The sequence below is a fragment of the Solanum lycopersicum genome, chromosome 12 (genome assembly GCF_036512215.1).
Source record: "Solanum lycopersicum chromosome 12, SLM_r2.1".
Classification (NCBI taxonomy): domain Eukaryota; kingdom Viridiplantae; phylum Streptophyta; class Magnoliopsida; order Solanales; family Solanaceae; genus Solanum; species Solanum lycopersicum.
In genome coordinates this window covers 19,693,891-19,718,572 of record NC_090811.1, presented here as the reverse complement: position 1 = coordinate 19,718,572, position 24,682 = coordinate 19,693,891, and the positions used below count along the sequence as shown (strand labels likewise).

The following is a 24,682-nucleotide window of genomic DNA, read 5'->3' as shown; positions in this document are numbered from 1 at the left end:
CATTCCCAATCCCTTCTCACGAAATTGAACTTTCCCTCCAAAAATCTTCTCCCTAGAAACCTCCATTGTTGGTGGATCTAGAGAACAACTTGGATCATGATTCCTATGGTTTCTTCACCAAGCTTTATAGGACTTCATGTAGATAAAGTTATGGTGATCCTTCATATCTAAGTAACCTTTCACTTGGAGAGTTCTTCTAAATATTTTCAAAGAAAGTTTCATGATCAAAGTTCTTCTTCTTCAATCTATCCATGGGTTCTTTTTGAAACATTTTAAATGGTTAAATAATGATGAATTGATATTAATTTATTGGTTTGAACGTGATTCTAATCCAATTTCATGATGAACACATGTTCCCTCCCTAAATTGATCCAATCCTCTCATGGGTTTTGTGATCTTGACTTGTTATCGATTGAATTGTGATTCTATTATGTTAAAGTGGATACATCTACTGCTATTTATGTGGATTGATGTTGAATTGATGATGAAGGATATATGTGGATCAATGCATGAAGATTTGAACATGCTTAGCTTAGTTTTCCATAATTTACTATAACATTGGCGTCTTAATGATTTAATGTGGATTTCGATTGTGTAGGGATGGTTGTGTATATCGACTTACTTGTATATTATTGATAATTTGTCAATAAATTATTCATGTGGATCAATGTCGATTATCCCATAATTCTTCTATTTTCCATTGATGTCTAAAATAGCAAGTTCACCGTGATCTAGAGGTTATGTCAAATTTTAGTAGGATTTCGTGTAAATTATGTTTTCCTTAACTACTGTCTTATATTGATTATATTAATGAGTTTTCGGTATGAATTCTTGATTATCAAAGAAAAGGATTCTTGACATGAATTGATCTAGGTTCTTTTAGCCTACAATTTGAATGTTGTAGTATACATTATGTGATCTTAATTCTAGGGTAGATGAAACATGATTTAGATTCAATTTATATATATTTAGATACTTCCATAATTTTAAATTATTTATAAACCTTGATTGATGAACTAAACTTGGGAGGTTAGTTGATGATCTAAGACTTTCTACTTTCTAGTACCTATGAAATTGGTAAACGTGCTTATATCCTCTAGTTTTTCTATGTTAATGTAGTTGATGAAGCCTTGTATGGCATTGTGTCATATGGTCCACTTATGGTGGAATTGTTCCATTTATTATAATTATATATGTGTTGACCATGGCCTTGAAGGAAAATTGATGATTATATGAAGGAGTGGTTATGATGATCACCTTATGTGTAACTTGTGGCTAGTCTTTTTCTTTAGTTGTGAACCTTGGTGATGCTACTAATGTTATGAATATGACTTATATGCCATGATGTTACATATATGATTTGATGAAGTATGAATGTTCATAGTGTCTTGGAGTGTTTATATGAAAGGATTGCTCATATGGGTACACATATAGACTTGTGCATTTATATATGAACATGTGTGACATTATGTGTTATGTGAAAGGTTTGCACACATAAGAATACACACACACATCACATGAAGGATTATTTTGATAATAGAGGAGTCTTGAAAGGTGTGCCCTAGAATACTCAAAATAAGATAGGGTCTTGATTATGCTATAAGCGTATGATGAATAAATATCCTAAGCCTATGTTTTATGAAATATGTAACAAAGGCTTTTCAATAAAGGGAACTTAGCTTAGAACCAAGTGAACTTGACATTAAGAGGTGTTAAATTACCTTGGAGGAATATTCACCATTTGTTCCACATAGAGTGTTGACTTACCTCAGATGAATACTCACCTATGGACTCACATGAGGTGATGACTTCCCTTTGAGGAAGATTCACCCATAATTTCTCATGAGAGGAGGCCCTAATTACCAAGTGGTATGAAGAGAGAATACCTATCTCTTAGTTCTATTAACTATGCTTTCCACATAGGATATAGCAATGTGAATTCACTTAGGATTCTAGGATGTATGTTAATGTTCTGCCTTGGCTAGGTAGGAACACCTTCTATTGGTGTAAGGCTCTAGAACACCAAATTCTATGTTTAGCACCAATGGTCTTAGTGTCAGTTAAGGCTATAGTTTCCCTAAATTAAAATGGAAAATAGAAGTAAATGAATAGGATCCTAACTATGAGGACTTAAAGGAGATTACTTAGGATAGGTCGAAGTAATGAACCCATCTAGACATTGCACAAGTCCTAGGATGGTAACGTAATGTGTATGTTTATGATTATGTCCATATGCATGACTTTGTAGTATTTGTCTACTTATTATGAGGAAGTGTATGGTATAAAATCTTTAAGATGTGATCTTATCCTTATATGCACTATGTTAGTCTAAATGACTATATGATGAAGGTCTTGTATTGACATGAATGAAGTTGCCTTCACTTACTTGTTGATGTATGAATTGAATTTTAAGGTTTGTGGTCTCATGAAGGGTTTACTAAGAATGTATGGTTTTATGGGGCTCCATATGTTCATTTAACTAGTAGACTAATATTAGGGTGATGAACAAGGCCTAATTATGATGTATATGCAAAAAAGTAAATATATGTGTGACTTGAAGTAGCTTATCGTAAAGCCAATGTAGTCTTGACTTAAATGTGTCTTTCGAATATTATGCTTATATGAGGATATGTGTTTGCTTATGTAGGTTGTATGTACGTTTCCTTATGTCCTAAAGGTTATGCATTGCATTAAGTATCACTAAAGGGTTAATTGGGAGGTTAATGAATAAAAGGGAGAAACGTTCACTGTAAAGTAGGAACAACTTACTGTAATGTGCCATAAAAATGCATTAAATTCCATATGTGATATTAAGTAATGTTTGGCCTTTTAATATGTTTATATGAAGTATTTGAATGATATAAATGCTATTGTATAAAGTTTTTATGAAGATTTACTAAAAAAGGCATGAAGTATTATTTCAAGAAAATGTCTCTTTTAAATGCATGTTTTTGCATGATTTAAATACATAGTGCATTCTTGCAATAATCCTATTTTTCTCTAATTTTTACACAAAGTGTAGTTTATGGATGCTTAAAGGATGTCTTGAATGGTGAAGATCTTGATAGATGATCCCCAAGCTCAATGAAATGAATCCTTCAGTTCAAGGTTCTTCTACATATGTCTTTACTGTAAATTGTATAAGGTTGTACTTATGTTTATTTTTTAAGGGTGTTGCCCCTAATATATTCTAATGTTGTGGAGTCTAAGAGACTTAGAGTCTATATATGTATTATAACTTAAATTTTATATATATATGAAATGATGTTTCTAGCATATGATGTGCTATGAAAAGTTTTAAATTTTCTGCTAAATTTACTATGTCAATGCGATGAATGATAACTATGGGCTTGTATAAGAACTCTATAACAACCATAAAAATGGACATGCTATGTAATGCTTAATGTGTATAGAATGCCTACGATTAGACCAGGTTCACACAGGTTGATGCGCGAACAACCAGACCTCTAAACCCTTGCGATAGCCTATCCAACTAACTTGGGGAGTTTGCTGATCTAGTAAAGGTTGGGTCCATCCATGTAATTCTTCCGAATATGAAGATCTAACGGATGAGTCTTTACCGAACTAAAAAAAAGGGAAATCTTAAGTTTGGAAGGTCTAGGGGTAAAATGGTCTTTTTTTAGGATAAGGGTAGTATCTTAATTACCATAAAAATGTAAATAATTATTTAACTAATAAGGTGGAGGAGCAATTTGGGGAGAGAGGGCCAAAATTGGCTTTTTGAGTGAAGTCTTGCTCCACTCAGGTTCGAACCTAGGTGGAACCAATGATTTAAATATTTTTATTTAAATTGGTAATTAATTTAATTAAATAATATTTATTGGCTGATTTAAAATAAAAGGGAAATCAGATTTTACCACTTAACTAAACCTTATTTGACTAAGTCCTAAACTAAACTCCTAATCCTAAGAAAACTCTCTTTACTCACGTCTATCTCTCAACACAGGATCATTCTGTCTTCTCTTTCACGTTCTCTCTGCCTAAACAACTACAAGAACAAAAAGTTGAAAAAATTTCTTCACACTTTAAGAACTCACACGAAAATATAAGAAAACTCAAACACGTCAGGCAAAGAGAGGGTTTGTCCGTCGAATTGATGTTGAAGTTGAGGGGATTTGGACGTGATCTTTGGAGAATGTTTTGGGAAACAAGTCAAGGTTGGAACGTCAAAAAGGTGTGGGTTCTCTTCTCTCTTGGTACCTTTCCCAAGAGACCCCTAAGGCTTAGACGAATCTATTCCTAAAACTAGGGTTGTTCCCCGTTGCATGTCCTTGTCACTAGCTCCTATTGAATCATAGGTTGGGTATGTTTGCTGGTAGAAATTATAGATGTAATGTGTTTTCGTGATGATTATGTTTATACTTGTATGTCCGAAATTATGTGAATATTGAGCATGTTGTCCCAAATTAAGTGAAAAACGATGTGTGTGAAGTGTGTAGCCGTGATATATACTCTAGGATTAAAGTTCAAAAAATGGCATGACTTGTTCGATCAACTTCAAGGGTCTAGTTTTGTCCTGAAGATTGATATTCGTTCAGGGTACCATCAACTTAGGGTTAAGGATGGAGATATCACAAAGACAACCTTTCATACCCGTTATGGTCACTATGAGTTCGTAGTTATGTCATGTTGTCTCACGAATGCACCTGCTGCATTTATGTATCTCATGAATAGGGTCTTCCGTGAATACCTTGACTCTTTTGTATTAGTATTCATTGATGACATTCTCATCTACTCTAAGACCAAGTAAGAGCATGAACAACATTTGAGACTAACCTTGCAGGTACTTAGACAACATCAATTGTATGCCAAATTCAGCAAGTGTGAATTCTGGCTTAGATCACTGACCATTCTTAGTCATGTTGTGTTCGACAAAGTTATAGAGGTAGATCCCAGGAAGACAGAGGCTGTTTAGAACTTGCCAAAACCTCTTAGTCCCACTGATATTCATAGCTTTCTAGGATTGGCTAGTTACTACCGCAGGTTCGTAGAGGGTTTTTCTTCCATTGCTTCCTCACTGACAGCTTTGACTAAGAAGAAGGCCATGTTTGAATGGACGGAGACTTGTGAAACGAGTTTCCTGGAGGTCAAGGATAGACTCACTTCATCCCGAACACTTACTTTGCTGAAGTGTTGTGAAAATTACACATTTTATTTTGATGCATCTAGGGTTGGTTGGGTTGTGTTCTTATGCAGGGTGGTAAGGTGATAGCTTATGCGTCCAGACAACTCAAAGTTCATGAAAATAATTATCTCACTCATGACCTGGAGTTGGGAGCTGTAATGTTTGCATTAAAATTGTGGGGGCACTACTTGTATGGAGTGCATGTGGATGTGATCACGGACCACAAAAGTCTCCAGTACGTGTACACATAGAGGGAGTTGAATCTACGTCAGTAGAGGTGGTTGAAGGTATTGAAGGACTATGCCATGAATGTCCACTACCATCCAGGTAAGGTTAATGTTGTAGCTGATGCTTTGAGTAGGATGAGCATGGGAAGTACATCCTTCATTAGGGATGAGACGAAGGAGTTGGTGAAAGCTATACACAAGATTGGCCAGACTGGGTGTGCGGTTAGTTGACTCTACTAGCGGGGGTGTTTCTGTTCATCCTAATTCTGATTCATCCTTAGTAGTTTAAGTTAAGGAGGGTCAACATCTTGATCCTGTGTTGATGGAGTTGAAGGACTCAGTGTTGATTAAGATAAATCAGTATTTTGCTTTGTGAGATGACGACATACTTACTTACCAGGACAGGCTGTGAGTACCAGCTGTGGATGATTGCGCACCAAAATTATTGCAGAGGCCCATGGTTCAAGATATTCAATACATCCAGGTTCCACAAAGATGTATCATGATCTTAAGTAGATCTATTGGTTGGATGGAATTAAGAAGGACATTGCAGAATATGTGGCTAAGTTTCCTAATTATCAACTGGTTAAGGAAGAACATCTTAAGCCTTGCGGTCTTACTAAGATTATTAAAGTTCCGACTTTGACATGGGAGGCCCTTAATATGGAAATTGTGGTTAGTCTTACGAACACTAGGAGACAACATGACTCCGTATGGGTTATTGTGGACATGATAAATAAGCCTGCCCACTTTATCATTGTGAAGTCTACTTATAGAGCTGAGGATTATGCGAGACGTTACATTGATGAGATTGTGAGATGGCATATGATTCCGTTGTCTATCATTTCAGATAGAGGAGCTTAGTTCACTTCACATTTCTAGAGATCCTTCCAGAAAATGTTAGGCACACAGGTGAAGCTTAGTGGTGCCTTCCATCCTTAGACTGATGGACATGCAGAGGCACAATTCAGACATTGGAGGATATGTTGAGGGCGTGTTTGATTGACTTCATGGGTAGTTGGGACGACCATCTGCATTTGATAGAGTTCTCGTATAATAATAGCTATCACTCAAGCATTGGGATGGCACCGTTTGAGGCACTATATGGTAGGAGATGTAGGTTTCCAGTTGGGTGGTTCGAGGTTAGAGAGTCATTCATTTTGGGTATTCAAATCATTCATGAGGCCTTAGATAAGGTTAAGGTGATTAGGGAAAGGTTGGCTACTGCTTACAGGCGGCAAAAATCCTATGTAGACAATAACAGGAAATAACCATTAGAGTTTGATGTTGGTGACCAGGTATATTTGAAGATATCACCTATGAAGGGGGTGATTAGGTTTGGCAGGATCGGGAAATTGAATTTGAGGTATGTTGGGCCATATGAGATCCTACAGTGTGTGGGTGAGGTGGCCTATGGGTTGGCATTGCCTGCGGAGCTAGCTTCTGTTCATCCACTCTTTCAAGTCTCTAGGTTAAAGAAGTGCCTAGGTGATCCAGCATTGATTCTACCTGTTGAAGGATTGGAGGTTGATGAAAATATGTCCTATGAGGAGGTTCCTGTTGAGATTTTAGACAAACAGGTCAAGCGACTGAGGAAGAAGGACATTGCAACAGTGAAGGTATTGTGGAGGATTCATCTTTTTGAGGGTTATATATGAGAGGCTGAGGCCGATATGATATCCCGCTACCCTCATCTTTTAAGCTCTTGAGGTTAGACTTTCTACCCTTAAGTCTAAATTTCCTTATCTCTCCATTCTTTGTTGCTATTGCTTGGATGTGTATAGTAACTATGTTATTATTTGACTGGTATTACCCTATATAGTTAGTAGTGTCATTCGGGGATGAATGTTCATAAGGGGGAGAAAATGTAACAACCCTAAAAATGATATGCTAAGTAATGCTTAATGTGTCTAGAATGCGGACGATTAGAATGGGTTCACACGAGTTGATGCGCATAGAACCAAACCTTTTAAGACCTTGCGACAGCCAAGCCAACTAACTTGGGGAGTTAGGTGAGCTAGGAAAGGTTGGTTCCAGCCAAGTAGGGCTCCCTAATTTGAAGATTTAACCAGATGAGTCTTTACCGGACTTAAAAAGGGGAAATGTTAAGTTTGGAGGGTCTAGGGGTAAGATTGTCTTTTTCCAGGATAAGGGTAGTATTGTAATTACCCTAAAATGTAAATAATTATTTAATTAATATGGTGGAGGGGAAATTTGGGAGAGAGGGCCTAATATTGTCTTTTTGAATGAAGTCTTGCGCCACCCGGATTCGAACCTAGGTGGAACCAATGATTTAAATTGTTTTTCATTTAAATTGGTAACTAATTTAATTAATTAATATTTATTGGATCATTTAAAATAAAAGAGTAATCAGATTTTACCATTTAACTAAACCTTATTTGACTAAGTCCTAAACTAAACTCCTAATCCTAAGAAAACTCTCCTTACTCAGTCTATCTCCCAACACATGATCATTCTCTCTTCTCTTTCACGTTCTCACTTCCTAAAAATCTACAAGAATAGAAAATTGACAAAAGTTCTTCACACTGAAAGAACTCACACAAAAATATATGAAAACAAATGCTAATCAAACACGATAGGCAGGTTTGTCCGTCGAATTGGTATTGAAGTTGATGAGATGCGGACGTGATCTTTGGAGAAAGTTTGGGCAGCAAGTCAAGGTTTGAACGTCAAAAATATATGGATTATCTTCTCTTTTTGTCCCTTTACCAAGAAACCCCTTAAGGTTCAGACGAATCTAATCCGAAAACTAGGGTCGTTCCTCGTTGCATGTCCTTGTCACTAGCTCCCATTGAATCATAGGTTAGGTATGTTTGCTGGTAGAAATTAAGGATGTAATGTGTTTTTGTGATAATTATGTTTATGTATGTATGTTAGGAATTATGTGAATATTGAGCATGTTGTCCAAAATTAAGTTAAAAATGATGTGTGTGCAATGTGTACCCGTAATATACACTCTTTGATTCAAGTTCGAAAAATGACATGTTTATGGTTATATTAGATCAAATCATGATGTTCATAAGTGATGTAAAAATGTTGATTTGAGTGCAAACTAAAAGTCAAATGAATCCAAGAAAATGCACCTAAAGAACTTACTAAAAACTACTCATAACGTCTTAACATTTTAATGTGAAAGAGGTGAGAAACTAGGCTGCAAAAATTTCCAGCATCTTGTTGATGAGTTTTGGTCAAGTTAAGGGGATTATCATGCTATGTAAAAATGAATTAAAATATGTGAGTCCACTGAGAAGCGATCCCTTGAACTCACCATGTTAAAAATCATTGAAATAATGTGAGAAAAATAGAATGTGGCATGTGGGATCCGAACCCATGTGCCTTCATCTGAAAACGAAATAAAAGAATAAGAAATGAGAGGAGTGAGATTCGAAGCCACCACCTCTCAATCAGATTTAAGTAGGAATAAAAATAAAAACAAGAGGTTGAGGCATGTGGGAACCGAACCCACGACCTCTAGGCAGAACCAAGGAAAATTAAGGAGAACAATTAAAGTGGGGCTGTAGGGGTTCGAACCCACACACCCTCGCCAAAAGGAAAGAAATTAAAGAGCAGGAAATAAGAAGAAAATGAGGTTGTGGGAGTTCGATCCCATATCCTCTCAATCCCAATGAACAAAAAAAATAAAAGGAGAAATCAAGGGGAAAATGAAATGAAGGCTTTGGGGTTCGATCTTGGGTCCCAAAGACGTGTTGTTCAAACCAATATAAATAAAAATATAAGTGTTGTCCAAGGGATTCAAAATTGGGTTCCCTTGTCCAAATTCCGTATTAATACATAAGTCATCCGTGAATAAATGTTCAAAAATAATGTTTCCTACCTAGATCGAAATCGAGATCTTTGCATACTTACAAGATGCATAAGTCTTGTACAACATAATCTTAGGAAGATATGAATCAATTAAATGAACTATGAATGAAGCCTAATGGCTTGTATGAATAGACCCATAAGTCTAGCATACGTTTAAAAGTAAGTGAACCTAAGATGTATGTAACGAAATGATAATAACTTTTTTTTATCTTTATTCTAAATCAACTGTAGGTATCACATTGTCTTCTCCGTTGCATTTGGAGCATTTGTGGTCTGGATATTTGTTGCTGATAAGTTTGCAATACCTTACTAATAATTCTTCTGAAATAAATCCTTTCTTCAAAGCACTCGTAGATGGTTGTTCTTCTGGTTGTAACAGTGATAAAATCCATCTTTGAACTTCGTCCATATCTGATTTTCTTAGTTCTTTGGAGTTTGCATATATCATTACCTGATCTCTTGCATAATAGCTCCAAATAGCATTGCCATTTAAATAATTGTTTGCTAGCTCTTGTATAATCGTAGCTATACCAATTATTCTTTTATTTGCATAAAAATTAGGTATTTCTACTTTTGGTATCTCATTTTGTTTTTCTATCTCTTCTGGAATAATCATATCTTTTGTTAATCCTATCTTTACCACCTGTATTGGTGATTTTATCTCTTCGTATAATATCTCTGCTGGTGCTGTATAACATTTTATATAGAATAAATGTCCTTTGGTAATTCTTTTATATGTTAGAAATGCTCGATGTAATTCTGGTATTCCTACTATCTCTTCTCCGGTATATGTGTATACTATATTCAGTAGTCCGTAGTTATAACATGTTTTTACTAGGTTGGGGTTGGTCTTAGGTTGTGCAATAAGTTTGTTATATCCTTGTAGTTTCTGGGTTATATAATCTTCTTCGGGATTTTTTGTTTGTATAGATCTTGGGTTTAGGTTTAGGTATGTTTGGATTTTGTATATGTTTTCAATGTAAGATTGGGTAATATAGTTATATCTTTTTTTGTCGTTTTGTAGGCTTACTGCATAGGTTGATGTTTGTGGTTCTGCTGGTATCTGCATTTGTGGTTTTTGGGTAAATGGTTTTGCAAATAACTGGTTTAAGTTTGTGTTTTTTGGTTTTTCACTAGTTCTTTTACTTGTACCTGCAGCTGTATCTGAACAAACATTGTTATGGGTTTTCCGGAGTTTCCCAACTTCTCCTTCTAGCTCTGGCTGTTTTTCGTCTGCCGAACGACGTAGCTCCGCATGTTTATAGTCATGCTGCTGACTTGTAGATTCTACATTTTCTTCTAGCTTTTGGATTCTCAAGCCCATACTATCCACTTTTGTACAAAGTGTAGTTAGGGTTTTGAGTATGTTTTCCATAAGATTATCTTGTCCTGGCTGTGTAACTCTGTCTTGATAAGTAGTCTGCAATCATATTTTTGTCAGTTTTTATTACCTCAATCGTAAATGTAAAATTTAATATATTCAATACCAATCTCCTTATTTCCTTTGTTGTAACTGAATCATCTAACTTTTTGGTTATCCACCATTTTACTTGTGTGTTATCTGTTCTTACAATAAATTTATTGTAAACAATATATGACTCAAATGCTAACAAACATTTATATAATGCGAATAATTCTTTTCTATTTATTTCCCATTTTATTTGTGCTTCTGTATAAGATCCTGAATAATATCTACAATGGTGTTCTATTTTTTCTTTTTCATATTTGTATTTTAAAACTCCTCCGTAACTATGATCACTCGAATCTGTTTCAACAATGTAAGTAAATGTTTTATTTTCATCAGGAAAATATAGTTTTGGTAATTTTTTACATAGATCTTTAATAATTTTTATATGTTTTTTATCTTTATTATCAAAATGATATTCTACATCTTTTTTAAGTTTTTTATGTAACGGTATTAAATGTTCTGCTAATTTTGGTATATATTCTCTTACCTGGTTTACTAATCCTAGAAAGGATTGTAATTTCTTTTTTGTATCTATATTTTCATCAATATTAATTATTTTTTGTACTATATGAGTTTGCATTTTTATTCCATTTTTATCTATTTGTATTCCTAGAAATTCTATTTGTGATTTCATAATTTCTGCTTTTCTTTTACTCAAACTTATACCTGTATTTTTTACTATATGTATAAATTTTTCCAATAATCTTATATGTTCATCTTGTGTTCTAGAATATAACAATATGTCATCTATATATACAATACAGTTTTCTAGTTGGTTAAAACAGTTATCCATAAAATGTTGGAATCTACCTGGTGCATTTTTATATCCAAAAGGTAAAACATTCCATTCATAGAAACCTTGTGGTACTGTGAATGCTGTTAATTGCTTGGATTCTTCTTCTAGTTTTAGGTGGTAAAATCCTGATTTGCAGTCAAATTTGCTAAAATAATTATATCCTTGTATTTGTCTTATTTTTAGTATTTTGTTTGGTATCGGATAATTGTATGTTTTAGTTTTAGCATTTAGATTACGATAATCTATGACCATTCTACTTTTACCTCTTTTTTGTTCACTGTGTTTTATTACTATAAATGCTGGACTTGTATGTTTACTATTGCTTTTTTGTATGTAATTATTTTCTAACAATTCATTTATATGTATTTTAAATTCTTCTAGATCATCAAAGTTATATTTTAATGGTTTCTGTGTTATTATACTATTTTCATCTATTAATTCAATTTTTACTTTTGTCTTATGTTTTTCCCATCCTTGTAATGGATCTTCACTATATAATTGTTCTAGTTGTTCATTAATTAATTTGACTTTGTCTATAGCAAATATAATAATTTCTAATTGCGTTATTTGTTTATTATTTATATTTTCCAATTCTTGGTTTATCTTTTCACTTCCTTTTATCCATTCCATAGGTTTTCGTTGTTTATTATTTACTCTTTTTGCTCCTATCTTATTTCCGCATGGTGTAGTAAGCCACCAATGTGTTTTTGTTATTATGTGTGGATAATATCTATCTAGAAATGGCATTCCTAATAACATATCTTTTGTAGTAAATTCAAAATTATACATTTCTTCTATTGTTAGTATTTTATCCCATATTTGTATTTTTATATTTTTTGCTTTGTATTTAATCATACTTCCTTCATTGTTAAATCCCGTTACTACCATAGGTGTTTTTAATTTTTCCCATTTATCTTCTGGTAAGCAATTATATTTACATATATTCGCTTCTGCTCCTGTATCTATCATAGGGGTATAATATCTGTTGTGATATCCTTCTACTATAATTTTTGCAAGTATAAATATTTTCATTAATCATTTTGTCCTTTTTATAATTATTTTCTTATTTTGACAAGTTATTGTTAATTGTTCATTTTATATATTGTATGGTTTGACTTTTTCTAACCATTTTATTCCTAATGTAATATTATGATTTCCTTGGTATATTTTAAATTGTATTACTAAGGGTATTCCTCCTATAATTATTTCTTTTTCTGTTGTTTCTTCATTCGTGTTCACTATCTCACTAGGTAGTCCAGGGCATGTATGTCCTGTTCTTATAATTTCTTCTTCTAATACTAACTCTATTGTTATATAATTTTCTTCTTGTCCTGTATTTATTAATATTTTATATTTTCTTTGGTCTATGATTCCTGTTATGAAATAATGATATGGTGTTATTTCTTCTTTATCTAATAAGCTTTGTGGAATTTCATATTTCCTTTTAGATGTACTCATCCTTGATGAGGTAGCTCTTGTCAATGTATTTGGTACGCTTGAAGTGCTTAATCTTTCTTTTACTATTTCTAAATCTTCTTCTATATCAATTTCTTTATAGCTATAGTCATTATTGTCTATTACAGTAATTATTTTTTCAAAAGGATTTTCTATTTTTATTTTATTAATTTTATTTCTTGCTGTTATTTTATGCTTTGTTGTTAATATATATAAATTTTTACATCTTGCTGTAAATAATTTGCTTCCTGGTGCTAGTTCTATTCCAGACATTTTCCAATATAGAACTAATGATCTATCTATATTTTTATCTGTTAATGATACTGTATAATTAGCACTTATTGTAAACTTAAATTTTTGATATATTAAGTTTCCTTTTACTGCACTAATTATGCTTTTTTCTATAGGGTGTACAATTCTATCATCTGCCAAATATATTTCTATAGGTGTATCTATTCCTTCTCTAAAGCAGGCTTTTATTAATATTTCTGTTCCTCCTAAATGTACATATTTAATTGGTGTTTTAGCTTTTATATCTTGTATTTCTTTGTTTATCATTCTTTTATTTATTATAGGTATATATGTTTTTCCTCTTGTGTATTTACAATCTATGATATGTTCTTTTTGACTACCTACATAGTATTCTTCTTTTTGTCTTTTAAACCAATTTCATAAAATAGGTATTTCTAGTACTTTTTCAACACTTAAATCTAATTCTTTTCCTTTTATTTGTTCAAATATCGTATTATCAAATATAATTTTCTGTTCTGATGATTCTTCATCTTGATATTCTTCCTTAGATATTATTTTTATTTCATTTTCAGACATTATATTTCTTCATCTGTTTCGTTATTATCTATGTTAATATTTTCTTCTTCATTCTCAGTTTCTATGTCTGATACTTCATATATACTATCATTTTCACTTAATTCATAATCTATGTACTCTATTTGCATATATTTTTCATTGTCTATTATTAATTCTGCTATTTGTTTTCTTTTTGGATTTTTGGGTAATTTACAATCTTTAGCTATGTGTCCTATCTTTCCACAATTATAACAAGTACATTGGGATATTTTTCTTTTTGGTCTGTATGGTGTTTTTATTTTATGATTTTTACATAATACCTCCGTCTTGGTTGTTTATATTTATATATGGTTTTGTTTTTTCTATAATTTTTATATCTTTTAGATTTTTGTTTTTTAGTTGTGCATCCAAATTGTGGTGCCATTTTATTTTTGCAACATGATAAATTTTTATTTAATACTTTTTCCATTTTTAATTTTTCTTTTTGGTTTTCACATAGTTGTATGAACCATTGATTTAAAAATTTTATTCTAGATCCTAAAGTATCTACCATTCCTTCATTATTCCAATCTTTTATTACGTTTGTACTAAATGGTTCTGGTAATTTTGTATGATATTGTCTTCTTATTTCTTTTGCTTCGTCTAAATTGTATTTAGCTTTGTAATAATATTCTTTAAATGCGCAAGTATATTCTTCTAAGTAACACATTTTACATATAGCTAATTTTGTCATAAGTTGTCTATTTATTATTTTTTCTCTATTTTGTTCTCTTATATCTGTAGTCATGCCTCCAAATTCATTTCTTATTGCTGATTCATATTTATCTAGTATATCTATATTTGTTGCTGATGCGGATCCATCCATTTTTTTTTATCATTCCTAAGTACTTCTAAACTTTCCGAGGGTAGATTTTCTATCCATAATTTTGTTGTTCCTACGAATGTTCTTTCTACGTATCTTGGTGTTTTTGCTGTTTCTATTTTGTTATCTATTAACTGTTTAGACATATTTCCTATCCATAACAATATTGCTTTATTTATATCTGCGACACAATCTAAATCTAAGAAATTGTATTGTTCATTTGCTGGTTTAGGTGTCCAATTTTTATTTAGTCTACTGTTTCATATTGCATTATTTCTGTCTGATTGTTTGTAGCTTTCTGTATAATAAGTTGGTGGTGTCCACCTAGGACTACTTCTAGGGCTATTTCTGGGACTATTATCTGGGGTTTTTACTCTTGACGTACTAGGTCTATTCATATCTCCTGTGTTTATTTCTAATTTTTTTGGTTTATTTATCTGTTCTAGAATTTCTGTATATGTTTCACTTATATCACTTATTTCTGATTGTTGGTCATTTTCATTTCCGTCTATTTCATTTACTTCAATATCTTCATTTAGATCTTTTATATCTTCATTTAGTTTCTGTTCCATTTGTTTTATTTCATTTGTTAATTCTAGCTCTTTATCTTTTTGTTTTTGTTTATTTTCATATAATAATTTTAACCTAGCTAATTCTTTTTCTAATTCACTTATTCTTGTATTTTTTATTTCTTCTAAATTTTGTACTTCTTGTTTTGTCTTGTGTTTTTATTTTTTCAATTTCTCTTGATTTATCTATTTCTTCATTTTCTTTTGTTATTCTTACCATAGCTGTTAAACTATCTTCTAATTTTGTTGTTTCTTTTTCTAGCATTAAGTATAAGTTATTTCCTATTCTCTTGTATCTTCTTCCTAAATTTGAAATTACTGTTTTTATTATCATTCCATCTTGGTTTTCATATGTTTTTTCGTCTACTGCAAATTCTTCTTTATTCATTATAATCTATGTATTATATTATGTTGTAACTCATATTCAAGACAATCTAATTCTAATTTTAACATTAATATATTTTTTCTTTGTGCTAGTATTGATTTATTACATACTCCTGCTAATGTATTTTCTTCTAACCTTCTTTTTCTATGTTGTAATTCTTGTTCTTTTTCAGCCATTTTTTCCATTATTTCTTCTATTAATTGTTGTTTATAGATTTCTCTGTTCATACTATTTTTTCAAATAGCAGACATATTTATATTCTATTTTTGAAATTATGTTTATCAATTGATCTTTTCTATCATTATGTTTTTTGACTAGTTGTGATAGTTCATATTCTGTATATAAAGATCTTAATTTTTTCCATATTTTTCTTACCTTTTTATCTATCTTAGTTCTTTTTATTTTAGTATTTTTATTTTTATTCATCATAACTTTTTATATAATATTTTAAAAAGCTTACTTAATTTATCTGAATATCTAATCTTTTTTAACCTGTAATTTCTACCATATCGCCTTAGCCAATATTCAGTCATATTTAATCTCCAATATCTAAATCATCATATAAATCATATATGTCATAATAAAGCTCATCTTGTATACTTTGTATGGTCAACTCAGTCCAACCTTGGATTGTTATTTCTATTATCTCATATGTTAATAATTTATTATAAATTTCTCTTTTTATATCAGTATTTAAATTTTTTAGTATATAGAGTAGTAATATCTTATAATCAACATTATCGTCTAATAGGTATGTTTCCATTTTTTTTCATTTTTCACTAAAATTTTATTCCTTCCAACCTCTTAATAAATTATACTTGTTTATTATGCAAAAATAATAATTTAATAATCATCTCGTCTGGTCACTACTACAGCTTTCTTCTTTGATTAGTTACCCTAACAGCGCCTCAACTTTGTTTACTCCCGTAAACGGCCTTCTCTGCCTACTGGTTTCAACCTTAGGATGGCATAGTCTGGGCATACTTATTCGAAGAATATTTCTGTAGCAAACTTTCTAAAGATGGTTATTATAACATTATTCAAACATGATAAACAATTATAATTAACAAGAGATTTTCAGGAATAAATTAATTTAGCTACTCATGAATATAAAATGGTATACCTGTTTTTGTAGATCTTTCGACATAGTTGGTTTCTTTTCCATAATTATTTGTTTAACTAGCTCTGATACCAATTTTGAGTGGAAGCGTAAAGAGAGAGTATTCAGAAAGAAGAGAGATGTAAGGATGAAGGTGTGTTTTATTTATGAGGAAAGTTCCTCTATTTATACACATAAATTACACATAAATACTATTTACTTTACATAATTGGCCGACAAACTTTTTACAAGATTGGCCGACAAACCATTTACTTTACGACTTTTGTACATTTGGCTTTTTTCAGCCGACGCAAGACGACAAAAATAAAAAGACTCTTACTTTATACATATGGCTAATATTCAGCCGACACAATAATACATATAATACTTTATACATATGGCTATTATTCTGATGAAATGAAGAATGAAATGATGAAACATTAGGAAGGTTAAGTAAGTGTGTGAAACACACTAAATGGACAAGTCCATTGGCATATGATGAAATGAATATTCACGTAATAAAGGGTGAGTAATTATAAAGAGAAAATGTGAGAAAGTTAATGAATGTTAAGGAGCTAACTTAAGCTTGGTCGATAGTCGTTCTGATCTAGGAAGTCAATCTAATCTCTCTTTTGGGTCACCCTCTTTTTGGATTTGGCCAAACACTTTTTCTCGCTGGTCGAGCTTGGTGACGACATGATACGAGGCTAATGTAAAAGATGAGAGAAATCTAAAATGAGCCTAAGTAAATGTTACAAAAATGTACTCACCTATGAGAGTGAAAAGTTAATGAAGAGACCAGTCTCTATGAACACTCTAATGAAAGTATTGGGTCAATATACACTTAATACTAATGATGAGATGAGAAACCATCTATTGAGCTAAGAATTCCTCATACTAGAAGCCAGGTTCCACGCCGTATGAGTTGAGCGTAATGGAAATTTATATTGAGCACTAATAGACTAGCTATGAGTGGTGAAGCCTTCTTTTGAGAAGGGCGGAGGTTCACATAACTCTCATGAGATGAGACTGTCTGGCATGCCGGGTATGTGTCTCCTTACATCTCCTAGTCTTCGAACCTATACTGCCAATATAGGGATCTGGTAGGGTTCAATTCCCATGTACACTAGCATGTTTTGGGTCACATTGGCCGGTGATTCCACCTCTTTTTGCTGTGGGGGAGACACTGGATTTTATGATGCTCACATGATCTATGTCGATTAAAGTTAAAGTTCCCAATGAATGAATGAGGTAAGCCTCAAATGATGCAAATAATGAAATGAATTATACCAAAGGTGTTAGGATAGGATGATCAAAATGTGAGCTAGACTCAAGTAATGACACTAGGTCATTTTTGATCATTGCATAGCGAACCCGATGAAAGTCTTAAACTACATCCTAAGTATAGCAGGTGTTCACACTAGCCTATGAACGAAATGAAATGAAGTACGTAAGAATGAATGAAGCAGACTCTGTGCTTGCTAACGAAGGCTCCTTAGTTGAGGTCCCATATGTTGAGCCCTCATTTTTAGGAAGTCTATATGTGAAGTCCATGATTCCAAAGTCTCATGGCATATGAACGAATGATATGAAAGATGTTATGTGCTATACACAGTATGTTATATTCTATGTGTTGTGTGCAAGATAATACGTTTGATGATGCATGTTACTCTCATGGCATGACTTCCCTAATCAAAATTTGGAATTCTCACTAACTTTCTAATCCCATTTTGGTAAGTTCATTGACTTGAGTTTCCATGATCATGTTGTTAGGAAAGAGTTGTTCTTAATCATGCATGTCCTTGGTGTGTGCTTGCATATACCCATACTTAGTACAAGTGTGTACTAATACCATACAATTCTACAATTCTAGGTGCAGGCACAGGTGAACGCTAGAGCTTATAGGTTGATGTTGCAGCTATCCAGACGTGGATCTTTCATCCGGACTTTGTAGGCATTCACAATTTCGAGGATGTCTACCGTTATTATCTAAATTAAATGTAGGCTATAGCTAGTGGAGTATGTTCAACTAGTATTTCTTTCAACTTTTGTTCAGACTTTGTATTGATGTCGTTTTGGCAAAAATACGTTTAGTAAAATTATGATCTACTTCTTTCATTTGATTATCTCTTTATGAGATGGTTGATTTGTGAATGCCTATGATATTAAGTAGTATGTATAAATGTATGTTAAGAAATAAAAACTTTCAAATTTTCCGCTTAAATTAACCTAGATGAATTAAGAATGACGTATGCAGGCTTGTTTGCAACCTCTAAGAGGTCAACGATGTCCGTTTCATCTGAGTTCTATATTTCGGTCATGAAAACCTTTGAGAGGTTAAGTATGCCATGTTACTTCTAGGGAGTGATCCCCGGATCTGATAAACCTGGTATCAGAGCATGATATTTTTAAAAGTGGTTTAGGGATCAAGAAGTCTCATATTGCCAAGTGTAGTAGAGTCTTTTATTATTGGGGGTGAGCCGCGACACATCAAATGGCTTTAGAGGCTATAGGACGATAGAGTTTCCCTTTTTCGTCATTCTTATATCATGCCATAGAACTTAAATCTATAAGTTCTATCTCTTTTGTTTTCTTTTCCGGTGGTCTATTACATGTGATTGCTTTGATGAGATTATTCTTTAAAATTGAGAGAGAAAAGGTGAGTTTAAATACTTATCTAGGTTTTATGGTTGAATGAGTATGTGTGAAGGTGAATTTGGCATGTTTTAATGATGTGATGCCAATTATGGTTATAAATGAAATTTATGTGAAATAGAATGTCATATTGAGAAATGTATGTCATGATATAGTTAAAGAATGTTAGAAGTTATTATGGTTGACATGAGTTTCTTACGGAATAATGAGTTACTATATGGTTTTACATGATGGTAGCCTAATTCTATGATTTGAACTTGAAATATTTAGTGACTACCTATGAAAGCATGCTACCCTATGAATTTGTTCTTTAAAGTGTTCAATGTTTCCTCTTAGATATATGTGGTCATTAATTAGTTGCCAAGAATGGATTGGAGTCCTTTGTATTGACTTGATCGTAGGTATGATTATAGAATGCTAGTTTTGGTAAAGTCTTGTATCTCATATTGTCATGTTTTTCCCATCAATCTCCTAAATCTTGCATTTTTGGAAGTTTGAAGCATGTTCACTGTAATACTTGACAACGTACTGTAATATTTTTAGGAAACCAACTACATTTTTCTTTGATTAGAAGTTATTTAAATTTGTATAGAATTGATGCATATGAACATGATAATGAATGTAAAAAAAGAGATTTGCTATTTGTAATAAAGAATGAGAGTCTTATGGAATGATGAGTTGTAGAATTGTTTCTAACTTCTTATTGTGTTGTGAGTCCCTTGATATTGTGGAATTGATGTCTCCCTAGAATTGAGGGTAGAACTCTTATCTATATAGGGTGATGACACTACACCATTTTAGGGCTACGACTACACTAAATATGAGCAACGCTTGAAAAGTGTTGCCTAATATATTTTTGGGAACACTTTTTAAATGTAGCCTAATTTTTTAACTTTTCACAACGATAATATAGGCAACGCTTAAAAAGTGTACCCTTTAATGATATAGACTACACTTTATAAGCGTTGTCATAGTATGAAATAAATGGCAACAATTATGTATATTTATGGACACACTTTTAAAGGGTCCTATTTTTATAATTGTAAAAACAACACTTCAGAAGTGTGGCCTAAACTTTTTCACTAAAATATTAGATTCCCTTCAACATTTTCAACTCCCCCTCCCATTATTTTTGGCCAAAAAAAATTATAAAACATTATTAAAAACTTTTTTATCTGGGAATTGGAAAAAAAATTGGGGCTTAGAACACAACGCTTAAGAGTAGAACACAACGCAGGTTCTCTTCTCCAAAACTTCAAATCGAAAAGTAGAAGCTGAAGATCGAACAGAGGAAGTTGAAGACTGAAGAAAAGAGCTGAAAATCAAAAGAGTTGAGTTGATTCTCTTCTCTAAAATCGGAATAGCTGAGTTGAGTTGAGCTAATGCTGACGAACTAGGGATCGATCGAGGAACTGAAGATCGAAGATTTGAAGCTTAAAACCAATTTCATCAAGTGTAAGTATCAATTTCATACATCTAAAATTCCTTTTCACTCTCTTCTAATCATCTAGTACTAAAAATAGCCAATTAATTGAATTTTTGTTTTGTGTTTAGAAGTAATTTATTAGTTTGGGATTGTTATTGCTGAAATTTCAATCTAGTGGAAGAAATTGAAAATAATTTGAACGTCAAAATTAGCCCTAGGAATATTGAGCTTAACAAAAAATTTTCTTTAGAGATACAAGTAAATGAAGACATTATTGTAAACATGGGTAAACCTTGGGAGAATTGAAGAGAACTTCTAAACATACCTTTCTTTGCTAATGTGTTTTATTCTATGATTATTTTATAAAAATTATTTAGATAGTGGTATTCTGGTTAGTTGATTATCAGTCCTTTTTCTGCGTAATTTTTGACTTGTTGCTGCTGGTTTATGAAGATGGTGAAAGCTATATGCCTCAATGAGATAAAAATGATACTCTTGATCTGGAGAAAATCCCCATTGAAGAAGTGTTTGAACACATGAGATGTTCGCGAGAGGGTCTGCTCCCCCTCTTTAGTTTCTACACTGTCTTGGTTTGTACTATCACTGCATACTGCTTACAAGTATTTTTTGCTCGTATAATTCCTCCACAACGACTGTTTAGGATAATGGTTGCTGTTGCATTATTACTGCTAATGCTTTGAACAGAATTGCTATGTAACTACTATGAGACATGCGATATTTATCGAATTAACTCTTCCTCTAGAATTTTACAACTCTTTCGCTATTGCATAACTCAGATGATGGAAATTTACAAGCTGAGTCAGATTCTGGATCATTTTGGGTTCTGTTTGGTGGCTTTGCTCCAATTAGCAAAAAGGTTGCTACCGATGATGATATCGTTCCTGAGAGAACTACTGCTCAACTTTATAGGTAATGTTGAATCGTTTACCAGTAATCACCAGTGTCAAGTAGTTTCTCGTGTTTATGATACTCTATATCAAAGTTTTCTTGATATCCTTGAGAGACCATGTATTGCTGGACGTAATGTCTTTCAATGAATGGTCTTCGGGGTTGTTACTTGTAACTGAATTTTGTATATCAACCTTTTGTTGTTGTTGGTTGGTGCTAAAGGTGAATTATGTCCTCTTTTGCAGCATTACTTATGGTCAGGTCAATCAGTTGGATGGTGAACTTACAAAATCCATCTTGGAAAATGATAAATGCTATATTTTGGACTATGGTTCCGAGGTTTTCACTTGGGTAGGCCGTCATACTCAGCTCGAGGAGAGGAAAAGTATAATTCAAACAGCAGAGGTAGATCATCCATGTTCTTGTGTGGTATAGTTTCTCATTTCTGAATGACTCAATAATTTTCAGGAATATCTTGCCAATCAAAATAGACCCAAGTCAACACTTATTATCCAGATTATTCAAGGCTATGAGACACATTCATTTAAGTCCAATTTTGACTCTTGGCCATCAGGATCAACACCTGCCCCTGAGGACGGACGAGGAAAAGTAGCAGGTAGAGTTATTATGAGAGAGTGAAGATTTTGTGTGTTTCTGGTTTGAGTTAGTTTTAACTTTGTCCATATTGAGCCCTTTCAGCGTTGGTGAAGCAACAAGGTGCTGCTGTCAAAGATGCTTGCAAAAGTACTTCTGTCGATGAAGAAGTCCCGCCTTTGCTTGAAGAAGGTGGAAAGATAGAGGTCTGAATCTGATCATCAGAATGTTTTCCATGTCATAATTTGGCCAGCTTAGTCTTCACTGAAAAAGTAAAATTTGTCAGGTTTGGCGTATCGATGGCAGTGCAAAGACTCAGATACCCAAAGAAGACATTGGTAAATTCTACGGTGGAGATTGCTACATAGTTCTCTACACATACCATTCTCACGAACGAAAGAAGATTATTACTTATGTTGGTGGACTGGAGAGGATAGCATCGAGGTACGAATGTCCTTGCATATAAGGGTCAAATACGTCTTTATAGAATTTTATTAATTGAATCATTATTGTGGATTCAGGAGGACCGAGAAATGGCTGCACAATTGGCTAGCACAATGTGCAATTAACTTAAAGGGAGACCTGTGCTGGTATTACTTTTTTTCGATGACTGTTTTTCAGTCAAAAACTCAAAATGAAGCTTAATTGTGACATCTACGTTATCTAGGGTAGGATATACCATGGCAAAGAACCACCACAATTTGTTGCAATATTCCAGCCCATGCTGGTCCTTAAGGTATCTCTCGATATGTCACATAGAGGCTATTTTTGTCGTTTAACGTATAAAATAACCAAGACAAGTTTCTTTCCTTTTTTCAGGGTGGATTAAGCTCTGGCTATAAAAATCATATTGAAGAAAATGGCTTGAATGATGAAAACTATGCTTCTGATACTGTTGGCCTTTTCAGGATATCTGGAACTTCTAGTCATAACAACAAAGCAGTTCAAGTCGATGTTGTATGCATGCTTATCGACCCTTTAAGTTTTCCCCTCTTTGGATATTAAGTTGTCAGTGCCTGATAATCTTTTTCTTTATTCTACACTATCTTTCCAATTTAGTCATGCTGCAAAAGCTACGTTATGAGATCCTTCTAGTCATCACTTGAACATGTTCTCAGACTATGTCTAGATAGATATGTAGCTTCTGTTCTATGTTGAAAGAGTCTCAGAGAATTGTTCTTCTGGATTACGTAAACATCTGTCTGGGATGTAATTTAGGATTCTTTTCAATATATATTGAAGCTGTCTAAATGATAGTCTAATTGAAAATTTTATGTTAAACTTTGTACTTATGTATAGTTTCTATTTCTCTGTACTGTCACGCTAAAGTCTAAGTTGCTGTTTTCATTATGTCCAAAGCTACTATGAACTTTGTTGTAAAGTTTCCAAAATAGAATTTTACAACCTCGAATTCTAAATTAACAGGTGGCATCTTCACTGAACACTTACGAGTATTTTCTTCTGCAATCTAGCTCTTTAGTATTCATTTGGCATGGAAAACAAAGTACCCATGAGCAACAGAACTTAGCAGCAAAGATTGTGGAATTCTTGAAGGTGAGGCTTTTATCGAAGTAGAAAAAAGGCGCTCTTTGTCATTGTTATCCCAACTAACAAACCCTGTGTTTATCCTAGTTTATGCTGCATTAGGCTAATTTTGTTTGGTCTGTTTTATTCACAAACTCAGCCCGGAGCAACCGTGAAACACACTAAGGAAGGAACAGAAAGCTCAGCTTTTTGGCTTAGTATTGGAGAAAAACAAGATTATACCAGCAACAAATTAGCTCCTGAAGCCACCAGGGAACCTCACTTGTTTTCTTGTTCTGTTAATAGAGGTGCATCCTTCTCACCCTTCGATATTTATCCCGAATGAGGAAATTTTTCTCTTCTAATTGTCTTTATCAAATGATTTCATGTTAACTCGTGGATGTCTAGGAAAATTTTAGGTAATATCTAGAGAATTCAGTTAAAACTAAAATTAAAATTTCTTGTTGTGTATATCAAACAGGTTAATATTTTCTATTAAAATAACAGGTTGAAGAAATCTATAACTTCACTCAAGATGATTTGTTGAATGAGGATTTCATGGTTCTCGACACACATGCTGAAGTTTTCGTTTGGGTTTGTCAATCAACAGACTCCAAAGAAAAGCAAAGTGCTTTTGAAATTTGACAGGTAATACTATTTAGTGTCATATGTATCTCATATATTGAAAGTACTTGTTCATTTTCATTTTTGCTCGAGTAATCGAAGAAGTTGATCACAGAAATATGTAGAGCTGGCTACATCTTTGGAAGGGTTATCCTCTTATGTTCCATTGTATAAAGTCACAGAAGGAAATGAACCATGCTTCTTTACAAGTGAAACTCATTAGTCATTTCAGCAACTTTTAACACTCTGACTTGCATGTTTAATCAGGCACACGGAAACTCATTTCAAAA

At 32.9% G+C, this 24,682-nt stretch overlaps 3 protein-coding genes across 3 annotated transcripts; 2 read left to right on the top strand and 1 right to left on the bottom strand.

Annotated features, from left to right (window-relative positions):
* Nucleotides 1-3,219: 3,219 nt before the first annotated feature.
* Nucleotides 3,220-11,084, bottom strand: LOC138340633 (uncharacterized). Its single transcript, XM_069292552.1, has one exon. It carries the CDS (start codon nt 10,592-10,594, stop codon nt 9,431-9,433), a length of 1,164 nt encoding a protein of 387 aa, XP_069148653.1. The 5' UTR covers nt 10,595-11,084; the 3' UTR covers nt 3,220-9,430.
* LOC138340245 (uncharacterized) lies at nt 5,452-7,031 on the top strand. Its single transcript, XM_069291958.1, has 3 exons — nt 5,452-5,595; nt 5,890-6,186; nt 6,672-7,031. Exons 1-3 carry the CDS (start codon nt 5,452-5,454, stop codon nt 7,029-7,031), a joined length of 801 nt encoding a protein of 266 aa, XP_069148059.1.
* A 9,939-nt stretch (nt 11,085-21,023) lies between the features above and the next one.
* Nucleotides 21,024-24,433, top strand: LOC138340244 (villin-3-like). Its single transcript, XM_069291957.1, is given in 12 exon segments — nt 21,024-21,027; nt 21,539-21,671; nt 21,896-22,055; nt 22,119-22,266; nt 22,350-22,450; nt 22,531-22,642; nt 22,645-22,688; nt 22,766-22,834; nt 22,912-22,980; nt 23,064-23,201; nt 23,717-23,798; nt 23,929-24,433. Coding segments are annotated over 11 exon segments (1,020 nt in total). The 3' UTR covers nt 23,759-23,798; nt 23,929-24,433.
* Nucleotides 24,434-24,682: the final 249 nt, after the last annotated feature.

Coding starts and splice junctions, on each gene's coding strand:
- LOC138340245 (XM_069291958.1), top strand. CDS start 5,452: ATGAATGTCCACTACCATCCAGGTAAGGTTAATGTTGTAGCTGATGCT. Junction 5,596..5,889: donor TTGGCCAGACTGGGTGTGCG/GTTAGTTGACTC, acceptor GATCTTAAGTAG/ATCTATTGGTTGGATGGAAT. Junction 6,187..6,671: donor GACGTTACATTGATGAGATT/GTGAGATGGCAT, acceptor GTTGGTGACCAG/GTATATTTGAAGATATCACC.
- LOC138340633 (XM_069292552.1), bottom strand. CDS start 10,594: ATGGAAAACATACTCAAAACCCTAACTACACTTTGTACAAAAGTGGAT.